The sequence below is a fragment of the Etheostoma cragini genome, chromosome 20, assembly GCF_013103735.1.
Source record: "Etheostoma cragini isolate CJK2018 chromosome 20, CSU_Ecrag_1.0, whole genome shotgun sequence".
Classification (NCBI taxonomy): Eukaryota; Metazoa; Chordata; class Actinopteri; order Perciformes; family Percidae; genus Etheostoma; species Etheostoma cragini.
Window position 1 is genome coordinate 5,172,529 of NC_048426.1, and position 16,792 is coordinate 5,189,320.

The following is a 16,792-nucleotide window of genomic DNA, read 5'->3' on the forward strand; positions in this document are numbered from 1 at the left end:
CGATAAACGGAATGTAATACCGCACCAGCTGCTCCGATTCTCCGACCAACCTCACGCTCCATTGTCCCCTCACTCGCGTGATAGACCTTAAAATTCAACACACTTTGTGAGATTTGAACCATCAATAATTGGAGTGTTCCAACCAGCTTTCACCACAAACTACCTTCTATCTCAACTTTTCTACTGGTAGGCATGTTCTCCTGGCATATTTGACATCTTCACTTTCACTGTAAGACCTTAAAAGGTAACAAACATTGTGAGGTTTGAACCCACAACTGCTGTTTTCTTCCAAACTGCTTATGCCTTCTGTGCCACAATTTACCCTGTATCCCATATACTCTACTCTTACAACTGTTTTGCTGGCGTATTTGACATCATCAAAAACATATTTTTTCTCTCTTTATTTCATTTTAACTACAAATAAAGAATATTACTAGAGTTTAGTGATGTGCCATCAGTGTGAGATTTATTACATTTTTTTAATGAAAAACATTAGCAAAAACTTAACACTGTAATTACCGATCATGCAGTTCAAGTACCTCTTGACGGGCCACGAACATGTTTGATAAAAAAAACATATATATATATATATATATATATATATATATATATATATATATATATATATATATAATTTCAATGCAAATCAAACCAGCTATTAGATATATATATATACACACACACACATACTAAATATGTATACACATACATACATATACTGTATAAATACACATATGTATATACACATATATACAGTATATATATATATATACACATACTATATATACACATATACTGTATATACACACATATATTTGTATGTACATATATATATAGGTATATGTTTAATGACGTGTATAACATTTTACATTACAACATTTACAACATTTTGCTAATAACACTAACAAAGCATAATAGTTGCATTTATAATTTTTTGCGAAACGTGCTTGCACTTCACTGGGGATCTTGGTCATCTTCGGTGGCAGGGAGGACATAGCAGTGATCCGACTTTTTTTCCCAGGCCTAGTCTGTTTCTCTGCTTTGTTTTGATCAGAATCATTGCAGAAAATGAGGCCTCACACAAATATATAGATCCAAAGGGCAGTAGCTGCGGCGAAGCTTTTTTTCCAGGCTCAGGGTACTTCTTTTTTACACACACCCAAAACTACGTTAGAGTGGAGTTTTCAAATTTCATCTGTAGGCCATAGTCAGATGTCACATGCAAGAGTTTTTCCTGGTGACAAAGAGGAAGCTTGTTCCTGTTTTTTGACGAAAGAAATGAATTTCTCGCCCAATTGGGCCGTTTTGATTTCTCCTCCATATCAGGAAAGTATGAGTTAAAAAACTCACAAGGAGGTTGGCTGAATGTTTCTCTATGACGGACTTGATTGGTGCTCTCTCCACAAAACATCCACCTGAGAAAAGCAGGTGAGATCCCCCTGTACACATGCCCATTTCCACAACTGCTTTCTTCAGGAAACCACCCACCTTGTCATACAGGTTCAGAACGTGGGTGTCCTTGCCCTGCAGACACACATTCAGCTCATTCAATTTGCTGAATATGTCTGCCAGATAGCACAGCATTGCAAGCCAATCTTCATCATTAAACAGGGTGACACGTGGAGATCTTTGCTCTGACAAAAAGGTGTGCACCTCCGCCCATAGTTCCAACAGCCTGTTCCGTATCCTCCCTCGAGATAGCCAGCACACTTCTGTGTGTAGCGGCACTTGTGTGTGTTCAGAACCCATGTCCTCACAAAGGTGGAGAAATAGTTGCGTATTGAGTGGCCTTGACTTTATGAAGTTAATCACTTCATTGGTGTCATTCGAAACGTCATGCAACACACTGCTTATATTTTTGGATGCCAGTGCATTGCTGTGTATAACACAGTGATTCCATTGGATGTTTATTTCTAATCCGCTCCATTAGCCTTTTAACACGGCCTTTGATTGATGCAGCTCCGTCAGTGCAGACACTGCTGCAGTTTCTCCAATCCAGCTAGTTTTCAATGAAGAAATTATTCACAACATTATAATGTCCTCTCCTGTGGTTTTCCCCATCTCAACATCCACTTACCTTACAAAAGCAGTGAGCTGTGCTTTGCCACTGACATTGGTCGACTCATCAAGCTAGAGTGAAAAGGCTTCGCCAAGTTTTACTACAACTTGTTCAACTACATCCGCTCCCATTTTTTAAATTCATTTATCCGCCGCATTTTTGTCCATCATTGTCTCAGCTGGTGCAACAGCGGCTGAGAGTCCACTGTTCCTCAGGTCCTCAGCGATTGCTGTTTTGCTTTAGCCACGAGCAGTCCTTTGGCTGATGTTGTGGACACTTCTCTTTCCTGCAATGATCTAAAGTCAGCAAGGTTTCACTTGAAAAGTTCTGCTTACCAACATGACACCGATGTTTGGTGCTGACTGTTTCTCCCCACAGAAAAAACACAATGCATCCGTCAAATACCTTGGATATTGGGAGGGGTCTTCATCACTGCTCTACCCCAACTACTCTACTCTTTGTACTTTTTTCCTGGCATATTTCACACCTTACAATTCAACACATCTGGACTGAACCCACAGCCTCTGTGCAGGAAACTAACCTCTACCCCAACTACTCTAACCTTAGGACTGTTGAACACACCTCATGAGAGTTGGACCCAGAACCTGTGTCCTTCCAACCAGAGTTATATCACTCTGAGACATCTTATTTGAGACACTTGACTATTTTAGAGCTTATTTGACTTTTATCCTTTCACCGTTGGACATTAAAAGTCAAAGTGCTTCCTGAGAATTGAACTTACAACCTGTGTTCTTCCGACCAGCGTTCTTCCAGCCTAAACCATTCAATCTAACACAAACAAGTGACATTTTCAGCCATTATCTCGAAGCCAGTTCCATTTGTCAAGAGAAAATGCCATAGCATAGTATGTCGAAAAAGTGATAATGTCATGGTACATTATGTCAAAAAAAGTGATAAAACAAAAGTCATAAAAAAGCAATAGTTTACATAAAAAAAGTTGTCTAAAAAAGCCATAGTTTAGTATGTGGAAAAAAGTGATTTAAAAAAGCCAAAAAAAACATAATATGGTAGGAAAAAAAAAAAGCCAGAGTATAGTAGGTCGAGTAGGTAGTGCTTAGTTTCCGCTGCCCCCATTAAGAAGTAATACACCCAATTTCCACAGGATGCGTATCGGCTTTGTTCTATTCTACATGACTTCAGCTGTCAGACATGGCTGCAGCCGTTCCGCAACAAATCCCGCCGTGTGCTGAATTGCTGCGGAGCTCCCCGGCATCCGGCATAAATAGAAGCTCTGCGTATCTGCTGCGGCGGGCTGCGGATCGCCGGAGCTGGGACGGAGTCGGGACGCGGACGTTCCGCAGTCCGTGGAAATACACACACTGACTTTAATGGAAACCAAAAGACTCTGGTGCCGTTCCGCATCCTGTGGAAATTGGGGGTTAGTAATAACACAATTGTTGGCGCGTCCACATCATACAAGTCTACCATAATCGTAGAATTAAAGTTACATATAGCCACTTTAAAATAAGTGGCAACTTTGTCTGGTATGCAGATCTTAAATTCTTCCAGCAAAAACAGATTATGCAAACCCCTAAAATCAATCTGTTCTGTAAGATTCGGTCTGTAAGAATTGATCATCGTTTCATGGCGGTTGGAGTTGTGTCCGACTTGATCCTGACGTCGTGCACACGTAGCCAACGATAACCACACAAGATCAAGGCGGCCGCAGTTGCTTTTTGCCTGCAAGACCCAGGCAAACCCAGGGCATGCTGGGAAATGCCGGCCTCTCTCAGCTGATTTAACAGCTGATTGGTTAAGAATCGACTCAACATGATGATTTAAATAACCTTTTAATTGATTTTGAATTGGAGGGATTTTAGTTGCCACTTGTCTGACTTAACCACACAAATCACGTGTGGCCGATAGTGACATTTAGAAGTCAGAGAGACTAAATCCGTTCAGATCACAGATCATCTACAGTCTGTAGTTTATTAAAATTAGCAACATATTGCATGTAGAGCATTTTGAGAGCTACTATGTCATAATTAAAACAGCTGGAGACTTGTACAAGCTTATGTATGGGTTTGATAAAATTGTATTGAATTGGAATTGGACCCAAGGGGTTAAGCCTCTTCTATCTAAGCAAAACTCCCTACGGCGCCATTTTGATGTTAGCAAGCCATCACCTGCTGTTGGCATCCCATTGACCGCCATTCATTTTGACGTCACTTTGACAGCGAATAACTTTACATCTGAAGAGTTTAAAGCCTCCATTTGTCTGTTGTTTATTTCTAAAGAAACACAACAATGTATATGAAAGGCTCCATTACCTTGTATCTCACATTATGGCTCTGTAGCAGACGTTTTTGTAAAAATAGGCTAAGGGTTGTGTCGTTACCAAGCGACTTGCTGTTGCACAGTAGAAGATTTACCAAAAAGTACAAGGTAAGCTCGCAGACAGTTTGGACTTCCATTAGATGTTTAGGTTTAATTACTAATGTTAACTAGCATTTTAGTTAGCAGTAATTATTCTGTGCCTATGTTATCTACTAACATTTACCCACGCTCTCCGTCTCTGCGGATTGGGAATGATTGAGATCTCTTTTGGCACAGCTAACAGAAAACTTACTTTCAGACAGGTTGCTAACGTCACATTTACATCGTCAAGCTCAGTTAATGCTGCACAGTTACGCTCAGCCATCACCGGGAAAGGGCTTCTAATATCCTTCACTGATCTCTGTCCAGTGCAACAGGATCTGTTGGTTCATTTCTTTAACTGTCTATGATTGGACCACAGTGTTTCTCTGACTTCATGTTCAGATTGAAGGCCGCTGGAAACGGTTGGAAGCTGTCCGACTTGAGAGCGGATTTTTGTCACCGCCCCCGACTGCTGCTGCCTGCTCTCGTCCACTTTAAAGGGCAGGCGCAGTTCATGTTGCATGAGCCTATTGATATTTTTAGACCAGCACCAACAATCAAACAGATTTTTTGCTTTTTGTCACAGCCAAATTCAATACAAGTCTTGTCAGTGTCTTTGAACCGCCAAAACCTTTGGACACATGTCTCGGGCACCAATTCATATACTCTAGCACAGCTGCTTTGACCTCGTCATAATCCAAGGATGCTTAGGCTTCTTCAGCCTGGCCAGTGAAAACACACTGCAAAAGCACGGCCAAAGGGGCGTAGGCCATTTTAATGTTTGCTACAAGCTCAAACAAAGTGAAATATTTATCTGCATCCCTCTCACTAAAGAGAGAAACCCAAACAAATGTACTTGTTGATATCAAATTCATGCGACTGAGACACAAAGCCGTTCTGGCGCCAAATACGAACGTTTGGACAGTGGCTGTCCGCGCCGATGCAACGAAAAAGGAGCCCTCGGCGTGTGTGTAGAGCGTAGTGGGGAGAGCAGCTTCTAGATGGGGTTTAGTGAGCAGTATGTAAGGGGAAAATTCCACATAGGGATGTTGATCGGGGGTGAATAGGTCAAACACAGGACTTTCACCTAGGAGAGCCGGGTTTGTGTCCTTAACTGTCTTGTTATTGCCGCGGTTCAGGAAAGCCGCTTTCTTCTTTAGTCACGAATCACGGAACAGTAAGCCCACCCACAACCTTAATTTTCCTTAATTTAAGACCAAGCGTCCGTATTTCACGAGATGGGAGTGAGAATGTGTTGCGGGTGAGTAGGAGAAAGAACTCTCCTTCATTTCAAGCTCCTTCAAACAAAGTCAACTTCAATTTTGCGTGATTGCAAGTTGAGCTCTTTTTCCTTTTACTGCCAAGCAATGCATTTCAAGTTCTAACACCACCCCCCCGGTATGTGCTGTACTTTATATAGTGCTTTTCTAGTCTTAACAACTACTCAATGCACTTTAACATAGTACAGGAATCCTTCACCATTAACACACATTCAAACACTGCCGAGGCTGCCTACAAGACCTGCTCATCAGATAAACACTCACACACATTCACACTCCACTGACGCAGCATGGGGGGAAACTTGGGGTTCAGCGTCTTGCCCAAGGACACTTTGACACAGGACTGCAGGGCCAGGGATTGAACTTCCAATTGGCAGGCAACCGCTCTACCACTGAGCCACAGCCGCCCCCGTTGTAGCAACCCCTTCATCAGTAAAAGCAGCCGCCAAGTCAGATTTGATCACAGTCTTTTAAAGCTGTTTAGGCACAATGGCCCTCATTTCTCAGCCTAATGTGGAAACAGATATGTGCAGATATGAGCGCAGAAATCCTCTTACAACAGGCTTCACGTGGTACTCATGAAACGTTTGAATTACACCAATCAGAAAGAAAGTAATAGCATAGTATTTCCGAAAAAAGTGATAGAATAGTAAGTCATAAACGGTGTGTGCTGCAGAGACTTACACCAGTGGCTCCTGGAGGCTCTCCTCTGGATGCGGCAGCTCTTTATTCTGCGTGCGGCAGCCTTGTGCAGGTACACGGCATTCTTCATTATCGCTGGAAGTTTCGCCTCGATTTCCGCTGCACAGATACACTCCTCAAAGAATCCTGATGGGACACACACATCAGAAACACATCATATGTGAACACACCTATGAATTAATGAAGACACTATGTGTGTGTACACATACAGGGGCTTGAGAAAGTTTACACACCAATGCTAAAGTTGATTTAAAATAGGAATAAAGAACATCTTTTGGAAATTGAGCTCAATGCCTTATTTCCACAAAAAAAAAGGAAAATCCAACCTTTTAAATAAACCAATTTTCTTTGTGATTGAATAATGTATTGTAAATAAATAAATGTTCTTCCTTAAAATACAGGGGGCACAAGTCTATGTTAAATTCCCATAGAGGCAGGCAGATTTTTATGTTTAAAGGCCAGTTATTTCATGGATCAGGACACTATGCATCCTGATAAATTCCCTTGGCGTTTGGAATTAAAATCGCCCCCTCAAACTTTCACATAATTTAGAGATAGGCATGGGGAACTGTCCACAAGATCATCTCTCAATGCAAATCCAACCAGATATTAGGCTAAATGAAATAAAATTTTAAGATTTCTAAGATTTTAGTAATAATATACATAACAATCATAACAAATCTGACTTGGCACACTGTAAAACATTGAATTAGAGTATCTGCAAAGATACTTAATAAATAAAGAACTTCTATTTATGACTCAGTTAGGTCTACAGTGTGAACACAGGGGACTTGAGTCCGGCTTTGTGTTGCTCTCCACACAGATACAGATATAATGTTAGGGCTTAAAATTAAGATGAACAAGGTAAACATGAACTACAGATACAGATACAGGATTACTGATATAAGTTTTTACATAGCATGGACCTACTTGTGAGTCTGAAATCAAGATATATTATTGTACGTGAATAAAGTAACATGTAAACGGCACGAGGCTTTGACATTTTAAGACAACAAGTGCAAATGATCCAGTAGATGGCGTCATTATTCAGGGATCGCTACAGTTACAATTAATCCTTTCAACACTTGGCGCAGGCCTACTGCAATTTAATATATTGTAATATTATTTACAAAAATAAGGAGCAACTTTCATAAAGGAGAAATAATCTGGAACATGCAGTGTTGAACGTATTAAAAAACATTTTTCACATATATAAGACATATACTGAATTCTGTTTTAAATGGGGGAATACAAACAATACTACATAGTTCTTATGTCTCTACATAGTGAATTGAAGAATCTGAATTATAAAAATAGAATAAACATTATTTCATGTTTTTTTTGCTCTTGAAAACTGAATGTGATTCATTTTAACCCTCATGTTGTCCTCAGGTCAAATTGACCCGTTTTCCTATATCAATGTTCTTTGTAGTTCCCCCTACGCCTTTGTAGGCGTCTTATTCAATTTTTTAGCATTTGACAAAAATATTGAAGTGGTTTTGAAATAGTATTGAGTAAAGTCGACATATTCCAGTCTTTGATTATCCATCAACATCACTTCTTTTAATTTTAGTCTCAATAATTCCTAATTTCTGCTTTTCTAACCCAAGCACTAGTTATAATTTCCTATAAAGGAGGTTCATTGAACATAAATTCCAAAAAGAACTGTAAAACTAAAGTTAATAAGTTAGTGTTGCGTAGTGTTAAAAAAATGTCCCCAAAAAAGTGACAGACATAGAAAAAAGCATCAAAAGTGTTGACAAATTGGATAAAAACGTAAGAAAAAATTGAAAACATAGATAAAAAAAGCTTCGACTTAAGTGTTGATTTTCAATTTTGACGGGAAGACAACTCACTGTACTAATACAAAAGAGATTGCAGTGAAGTAAACATGTTTTTAGTTTAGACAGTGTGAACCTTGTCTACATGTCATCTTCCTATGAGTGAGCCAAGGTAGACTATACACCTGGAGTTGGCTGAGAGATGGGGGGGGGGGATGTTGTCAAAATAGGTTAAGACAGATTTTGTTTAAATGTAATTTGCTGTCATTTAGCGAGACATAAGAACTATAAACCATGTATATTAATATTCAAATCTAACTGAATCAAGAATGTTGAATTAAAAGCGCTACCATATTATACAGTATAATATTAGAGCTGCAATAATTATTTAATTAATAGGTTAGTCAATCAACAAAAAATAATTAAAAAAATGTTTGGTAATTTTTCAAGCAAACAAGCCAAATCACGGTTCCACGGTTACAGCTTGTTAAAGGTGAGGAGGTTTTGGTTTATTTGTTACATTTGATAGGAAACAGAATTTGTTTTTTGTGATTACTTCGGGAAATAAACAGGCATTTTTCACACTTTTGTGACCTTTTATAAACCAAACAATTAATAGAGAACCAATAGGGAAAATAATTATTAGTTACAGCTCTAATGGTTTAAGGCAATTTCTGTTGAATAAATTACATTAAAAGTAAAAAAAAAAAAAATCTTGCTGTTGACTTAAGAAACAATTTTTTTTAATCCAAAAATGATGTCTGCTGAATGTGACCAACATGTTATAACAACTCTATCAAGAGGAGGGCAGTCACACAGGTGTGAGTGTCAGATCAAATTATGAACTTCACATCTTCCCTGTATGTGTGTTTAAGGCCGTTTGGATCAGGACGTAAACCTGCTGCGGAGAATTATGTGAGTTTATCTGCCTAAATACATAGATCCCTTGGAGATATTTATGATATTCTTGCTGCCATCCTCATGTACAGGAACTATCAAATTTAACTTCAGGGACTGCACTAAATGAAACGTTGGAGCACACAGGTGGTCTATCAAAGACAATAAACATAATCCTACTCACTCCTCAGCTCAGTCACATCCCCCTTCATCTTCTGGTCTGTCTCCTTGGTCCGCTCCAGTGAGTCAAGGCCTTCCTCCAGGTCCTTCAGAGCCTCTTCAGCCTGTTTCAGTCTCTTCTCCAGCTCCACCCGAGACTCTATCTCTGTCTGGGGCAAACAGGAAAACACGCAGGATGTTAGTGAAAACCTACCCGGCTGAAATCCATGTACTGCATCTGTAATTGGATGTTTAAGGGTTTAGGTAATGGGCTATTAATGATAAACTGATATGATGGAGAAAAGATTCCCCTAAGCTTACTCAAATCCAAACTGTGTTAGGATGAACTGAAAGCAGCACAGGCTTTTGCACCTTTATACAGTAGTTATGTAGACAGCAAGTGATGGATATGATGCACAGAGGTACTTTCATACAGAGGAACCGGACAAAAGAAGACAATGAGCTTTTTTTCTTTCCAGTAAATGTAATGTGAGATCAGCTCGCCATGCCAGAGACTGGGGGCCGGGGAAAAATACTGGAATGGAATGATGTCCCTGAATCTTGACGTTCCGCCCAACTGGTGTACATAAACATATTCAGTTATTTGTACAAGCAGAGTCTTGAAACATTGTTTAAGTAGGTATTTTAAAAGTACTACCAATCAGAATCTAAATTGTTGATTTAGAATTTTTCAGACAAACTACAAGATTAAAATTCAGCATTACGTTAAATCTTTTTCATCTTAAATTTAAAGATATTTTCTTCCTTTCCGTACTTTTCTGGTTGTGAAAATTCTCCTAATTATTAATATAAACCCATTTATGAAAAAAAGTGAATCATCTGAACCATTATTATTATTACATTACAACAAACGTGAAAACAAGGTTGTTTTTGGTAGCTCATGAAAAGGGATTATGTTTGGATATAGAATTGTATGTGTTATGTGCTTAGAAACATTTACACTTTCATGTTTGGAAACACAATTTACAGAATACATAGTGACAGTTAAACTGCATATATGAAATATGAAAATCATTCAAAACATTTTAAAACATCCTGTATAGTGTCAGGTCCAATTTTTTCCAGGTTGAGGGGCTTACAATTATCAGCTCAGTATTTAAAAAAAAAAAAACAGTACAAGGACAACTTAACACAGCCATCGTTACTGTTGTCACTCCCCGATGTGAGGCGAGTGAAGATGTGAGTCGCTCATGCATCACTTTGCCACAAGTAGCATACAAGATGCTAACGAGAGACTTCTGTAATGTCATATAATGTAAATACTAAACCAGGTTGGTTCACTGCTGGCTACAAGTTGGCATCAAACACAACTAAGGTTGTCAGCTGAATGGCTTTTTGAGCTAACGTTAGCAATCAAACAATCAGAGATAGCTAAAACGTTTTTTGGAAATGACTGCTAGCTTAGCTTCAAGCTAGCAATCAAACACAACAAAGGCTGTCCCTTGAATGGCGTTTTGAGCTAATGTTAGCGATCAAACAACCATAGATAGCTAAAACGTTTTTTAAATGATTCCCATCATCTGTTATTGTTTGGAATGAGAAAAGTTTATTATTTCATGGATTTCACTGTAAACTGTTCAAATCTGAGCAGGCTCGTCTCAAATCTGCACTCGCCTCATATCGGGCAGTGACAGCTGTCATTAGTTTCTCCTGGGCAGTTCCTGCTGCTATTCAGAGGCAACAGGTCTGTTGTGACGGGCTCAAAACATTTTCATTTATTGTACCTCCGCTACTGTGGAGCTATGTTTTAAAATACATTTAAAAGTCACACTTCAGCTGCCGTTACAATACATGTTTTTAAAGTTAATTATAAGAATGAACTGCTAACTAAGGGACATCACCTGTGTGGAACAATACAAGAAAACATAAACCTGGTAGCTGGCCAATATGGTGACCTTCAACCCTCATGTTGTCCTCTGGTCAAACTGCCCCGCTTTCCTATTCCTTACCTTCCTCAATGTTCTTTTTAACTACCCAGGGTTTAATTCCCCCAAATAACATGATTGATTCCACACAACGCTCTTTGGCAAGTTCTTATTCAATTTGATATCATTTGAGAAAAAAAAATTGAAGTAATTTTGAAATAGTAGTGAGTAAAAGTTGACATAATCCAGTCTGTGATTATCCATCAACATCCATTCCTTTAATTTTAGTCTAAATAATTCCTAATTTCTGCTTTTCTAACTCAAACATTAGGTACAACTTCCTGTAAATGAGGTTTATTGACGATAAATTCAAAAAAATATCTGTAAAATTGAAGTTAATAAGTTAGTCTTATGTGGTGTTGAAAATGTCCCAAAACTGTTGATGTTGACGGGAAGACAACTTGAGGGTTAAAGTGACTCTGAGCAGTGTTTCGTTGCTGTGTAATATCAGCTGAGTCCTGGCGTTACCTTGAGCTCGGCCTCGGTCTGCTGCTTGTCCACAGTGAGCTGGGAGAGGGACTGCTGCAGCGTGCGAGCCTGGGACGAGTAGTACTCGCTCTCCTGCTGCAGGATTTTAGCCCGCTGCTCGTTCTCCCTGAGCCTTGATGACAGAAATACCCAGTCAAACACGGAAAAGACTACACACACTGTAAGGTATAACTTTGTCCAAAATCAGAACATGTTCATCATGCAGATATCGGCCATTTTAATGATTTTGGCATTATTTAAACCCTTTTAGAAAATTGAAAAAGTTATGAATAATGACTCCATATCTTGGTGCCATGCACACAAACACACACCTTTGGTTTAATTTTAAAGTGCTCATATTATGCTCATTGTCAGGTTCATTTAGAGGTTGTACCAGAATAGGTTTACATGGTTTCATTTTCGAAAAACACCACATTTTTGTTGTACTGCATTTTGCTGCAGCTCCTCTTTTCACCCTGTGTGTTGAGCTCTCTGTTTTAGCTACAGAGTGAGACATCATACTTCTGTTCCATCTTTGTTTGGAATTGCACATGCGCAGTAGCTAGGTAAGGACTACTAGCCAGTCAGAAGCAGAGTATGAGGGCGTGCCCTGACAGTAGCTAGGTAAGGACTACTAGCCAGTCAGAAGCAGAGTATGAGGGCCCGGACAGTGCCTCGGTAAGGACTACTAGCCAGTCAGGAAAAGAGTACGAGGTCATGCCATGCTAGCAGATAGGCGAGCATTACAACGTGTGTTACAAAGTGATGCACGTTCATCTGAAGTAAAGGCTGGACTACAACAGAGCTGTTTGGAGCAGTGTGAACAGTTTTCTGTTGGAGGCGGTAAGTCCCTTTGGGGGGACTTTGTAAACCTATAACATGCATAAAAAAGTTAAACTTAAAACACAATATAGGAAAGGGAAAAGGCAAAAGAGCATAATATATGCATTTTAAAACTCAGAACCCAAAAACTTTATGAAATGCACATGTTCACTTTCTGTGAACATGGTGATTCCGTGAATTGTTATTTCCAAAGCTGTTTTTTGTAGAGATTTTTTTTAATTTGCATTTTAGATTTTTAGATCCTGTAGATTGGACAGTGGCTGGCAGCTTTCACAGTTTCCCCGTATTTCTGAAATCTCTTCTATTCTATTTTATATTATACTGTTATTGATATATTATTTTTATCATGATATGATTGTAAGAAAAAGCAAAAATACAATTGAAAGACCAGAAATCCATGGACAAACTGAGATCTCAACCATATTTCAAGTACATAAAAATATGTACAATGATGATATAAATGATAATGTAATTTATTTCAGTCTGTCTGATCCTCTATAATATGTAAATAAGGAGGAAAAAGTTTAAGAAACACTTGTCAGGGGGAAAAAATGACAGAAAACATATTTTTAATAATAAAAATGATGTTGCTACACCATTGGATGTCATTGTTTCCAATTAAAAAATACACTTTTATAATTGGGTCTAATCTAACAGCCTAAAAAAACTCATCATCATCAAAGATCTGAGTTAAACATGCAAACAATAGAAGGAATAGTTGCAACAAAAATAGATATTTTAACCAGTATTTGTTAAAGGAATGTTGTTTTGACATGCAGTTGAGGAGTAACTTGATTTAGCATTTGATATGAAAACTATCCCGTATGATTTATAGTTGTATTTTAGCATTCGTCCATGCAGCCGCAGCTGTTATGTGTCAGTCAGGGGACGACGAGAAGAGGAGAAGAGGGAAGGCAGAGCTTATGGAAACATAACAGTAAGGTTTGTATATTCCAGGGTTTGCAAAAGAAACATTAGCGCTACACAGTCAATAGCTGCCTGTAATATCCCACTTACTGGTGCTGATCAATGGGGCTGGTTGTTTAGCGATCAATACACATTTCCAGTTACATCATCTGTGCCGTTAGCATAGAGGTTCCCTGTAAGGGCATGCGAGTCTCTGACCCTTGAGATGCCAAAACCTAGTCACAGGTTAAAGCCCTAAGTCAACCTACAGCAGTGTTCCAGTACTCAAGATCGGTCTTGGATTTATGACCAGTCTTAAAACCACTTTTTGAAGGTCTCGTCTTGGAATCAACCGCATTTTTCCTCAGCCTTGGATGAAGAGGACTCTGGATTTTATTCTGTCTCTTTTATGTGTTAACATCATAACTGTAATTGGATGTAAAACATTCTGCTTCAAATGCAACCAATAGCTTGACTTGTTAACTTGACTCATTTCTAACTTGACATTTTTTAAGGTTAACCCTCTTTTCCGACCCCTTAACACGCATACCCAAAAAAGTGAATGCGGGAGACAGGAGAAGTAGCTTTGGCTCTGGCTCTGGTCTGGTCTTGGTCTTGACTCAGTCTCGGCATGCCTGGGTTTTGGTGTTGACTCGGTCTCAACCTCAAATCCTCAAAGTCTTTCTGTGATGACTTGGTCTCGGTTTCAGTTGGTCTTGACTACGCTACCCTATAGCACCTCCGATGTTTTCTAATGTGACCCTGACACTTATACATTCAGTTAAATTGTAAATCGTCATTTTTGTGTGAAAATGTAAACAGGATGGACTATCTAACAGAGTTAATTTTATACTGTTTATCAATCCCCAGTGGGGAAATTACATTTTACACTCTGTTTTGTTAATAATCACTACACAGGCCTGGAATACACACACAGACCTAATTATTCACAAATGGAGAGATGTCAGAGTGAGTGGGCTGCCAGTGCTGGACCAGCACCCTGAGAGGGGAGGTACAATGCCTTGCTCAAGGGGACCTGGCAGTGCCCAGAAGGTGAAGTGTCCAAACTCTGTACTTTGGTCCATTCATAACTCCCTGCAGACTAAGATACTGCCAAAAGTTGTTGAAAGAAGTGGGATTTGAACCCCGCCTCCAGAGGAGACTGGGACCTGAACGCAGCGCCTTAGACCGCTCAGCCATCCTAGAAATTTTCTAACATTTATTTTTTTTCCAAAATTAAAATACGTCTGAAAATATACATTCACGGGAATCTAACATTTTAATAGCAAACATAAGTTGGCCTATCAGTGGGGAAAAAACATTTAATTTACACATATAGGATAAGCTTACAATGCGTGAGGCAGCCACTATGGTAGTCATGCAGCTTAGGTATTCACTGCCATTCATATTCATCCATCCGTCCCAGTTTGGGGGACTACTCCAAAGTACTACTCTGTCTCTCATTCAGCTCAGGCGTCCTTGGTCCAAAAAAATGATGAAGACTTTAAAGGACTTCTAAATCAAAAAGAATGGCTCTGAGAATGTTTTAGCTTTTAACTTTAGGAAAGAAGTTAAAATAAAAAAAGTACTTTTAAAGTGTTATAAGACATTATTAAAATGAAAAGTCTGCTGTACACAACTGGTTTGTTCTGCTTCTGCTGCTCTAAACCCGTAATCCAGTCTGAAGCTGGATTCTGTCTCCGAGGTGTCACTCACTTTTCATTAGCATGCTCCTTCTCCTCCAGCAGGATCTTCATCTGCTCCTCGATGTGTTGCAGGTCCTGCAGCAGGTTCACGTCTCCGGGATCCCCGCCGGCCTCAGGCTTCCTGCAGGCTGGGCTCTCCTCTGCTGCCTCGGCCTCCTTTTCCCCCTTCAGCAGCTCCAGAGTTCTCTGTTTCTCCAGAGAGAGCTCCTAAGGGACAAAACAACAGATTCACGTCATACAGAATCTACTCCAGTTGGAAAGAGTTCAAATTATGCAGGTGTGACGTATTGATATCTCTTTTTCAATTAAATTAACAGGCTGTTACATTGAAAAACTAAATCTTGAGTCCACTCACTGGCGAGGTGCTTGAAAGCTCTGGGGAAAAAAACTAGTGTGTCAGTGGGCCTTGATTTAGGATTTCCTTTTTTCAAATTAACGGGACAGTCAAGAATGATCTTTTCATACATTTTCAGGTCTTTTACAGATGCAGCACCTCAGCTAGAATCCAACTTTGAGAATATATTCAACGCTATATTATAGTTAAACTATCTAAACAAACATTTTGAGTTCAGATATGTAAAATCTTAAGATTTGACAAAGAAAGACAGTTTCTATGTTAACAAGTATGTCATCAAAGACATTTCACATTTTTTAGATTAATTACGTTATTCTGAAATAAAGTCAGGATTCTTAAATGAATGGTTCAACATTTTGGGAAATGTGCTTTTTGCTTTCTTGCCTTGAGTTAGATGGAAAGACTGATACAACTCCTGGTTACACAACTTTGTTACACAACTTAGCAGTTGTAACATTGGAGCACCAGAGTTCTCTCTGACTCATCAATAGGTTATTATTGTTACGCTAGTCTCGCATTGCCAGACCTTCCTCCACAGCACTGTGGGGGAGGGTCACAAAAAAAAAAAACACAAAAAGGCCTGCGGAGAAGTTCACCCCGTTGTTATACAATGTGTATAAAATGTACACAGCATAAAGATAAAATCCTAAATGTCTATTTTGGAAGAAGTTAATTAAAATATATCCAATTAAATCTGCCAGTTTTATCAATTAGAATTCCTGTCATTGTATTCTGTAGTTTAATTGGGACATTTCTTACTTCAGATGTTTTTTTAATTGAAGCTGTTAAGCAAATTTAATAGTTTTTGCTATCAGGACATCAGAATAACAATATTTTATACTGTACACAAAAAACATCCTGGGAATGAGACGTTTTCAACATAAACTATTGTTACCCTGGCAGGATGAGTTGTTTTTTTCATACCTCGATGGATTGTTGCAGAAGTACGGTTAAACTGCTCAGTTCTTCTTTTTCACTCTCAACACCCTTCAGGGACTGAGCCGTGCCGTCCAGGTCTCTGCCAGCATCACACACACACACACAAATACAAATCACCTTGATTTACAGACTGGTGAGTTAAAGTAAAGGAAGGTAGGAGAACAGTTTTTTACAGTTTAATATGCTCCTGCTCCGCCTTCAGCTCCACCACCACCTCCTCAAACTTCATCTTCTCCTCCTCCAGAACCTGGTTCAGACGCTCCAGCTCCTGCATGCACGCACACACACACAGACACACACAGACATAGACACAGACACAGACACAGACACACACACACACAGACATACACACAGACACAGACATACAGAGAC

General features: G+C 39.2%; 1 protein-coding gene across 1 annotated transcript in view; it reads right to left on the minus strand.

Moving 5' to 3' along the window:
* Window positions 1–16,792, minus strand: part of plekhd1 (pleckstrin homology domain containing, family D (with coiled-coil domains) member 1) — a 35,990-nt gene that overhangs the window by 12,445 nt on the left and 6,753 nt on the right. Inside the window, exons 7-12 of the mRNA XM_034858056.1 lie at window positions 16,594–16,688; window positions 16,406–16,499; window positions 15,137–15,333; window positions 11,672–11,804; window positions 9,283–9,427; window positions 6,403–6,546 (exon numbers count right to left, since the gene is read on the minus strand). Of these exons, the coding sequence (XP_034713947.1) occupies window positions 6,403–6,546; window positions 9,283–9,427; window positions 11,672–11,804; window positions 15,137–15,333; window positions 16,406–16,499; window positions 16,594–16,688 (808 nt within the window). The remainder of the gene's footprint in view (window positions 1–6,402; window positions 6,547–9,282; window positions 9,428–11,671; window positions 11,805–15,136; window positions 15,334–16,405; window positions 16,500–16,593; window positions 16,689–16,792) is intronic.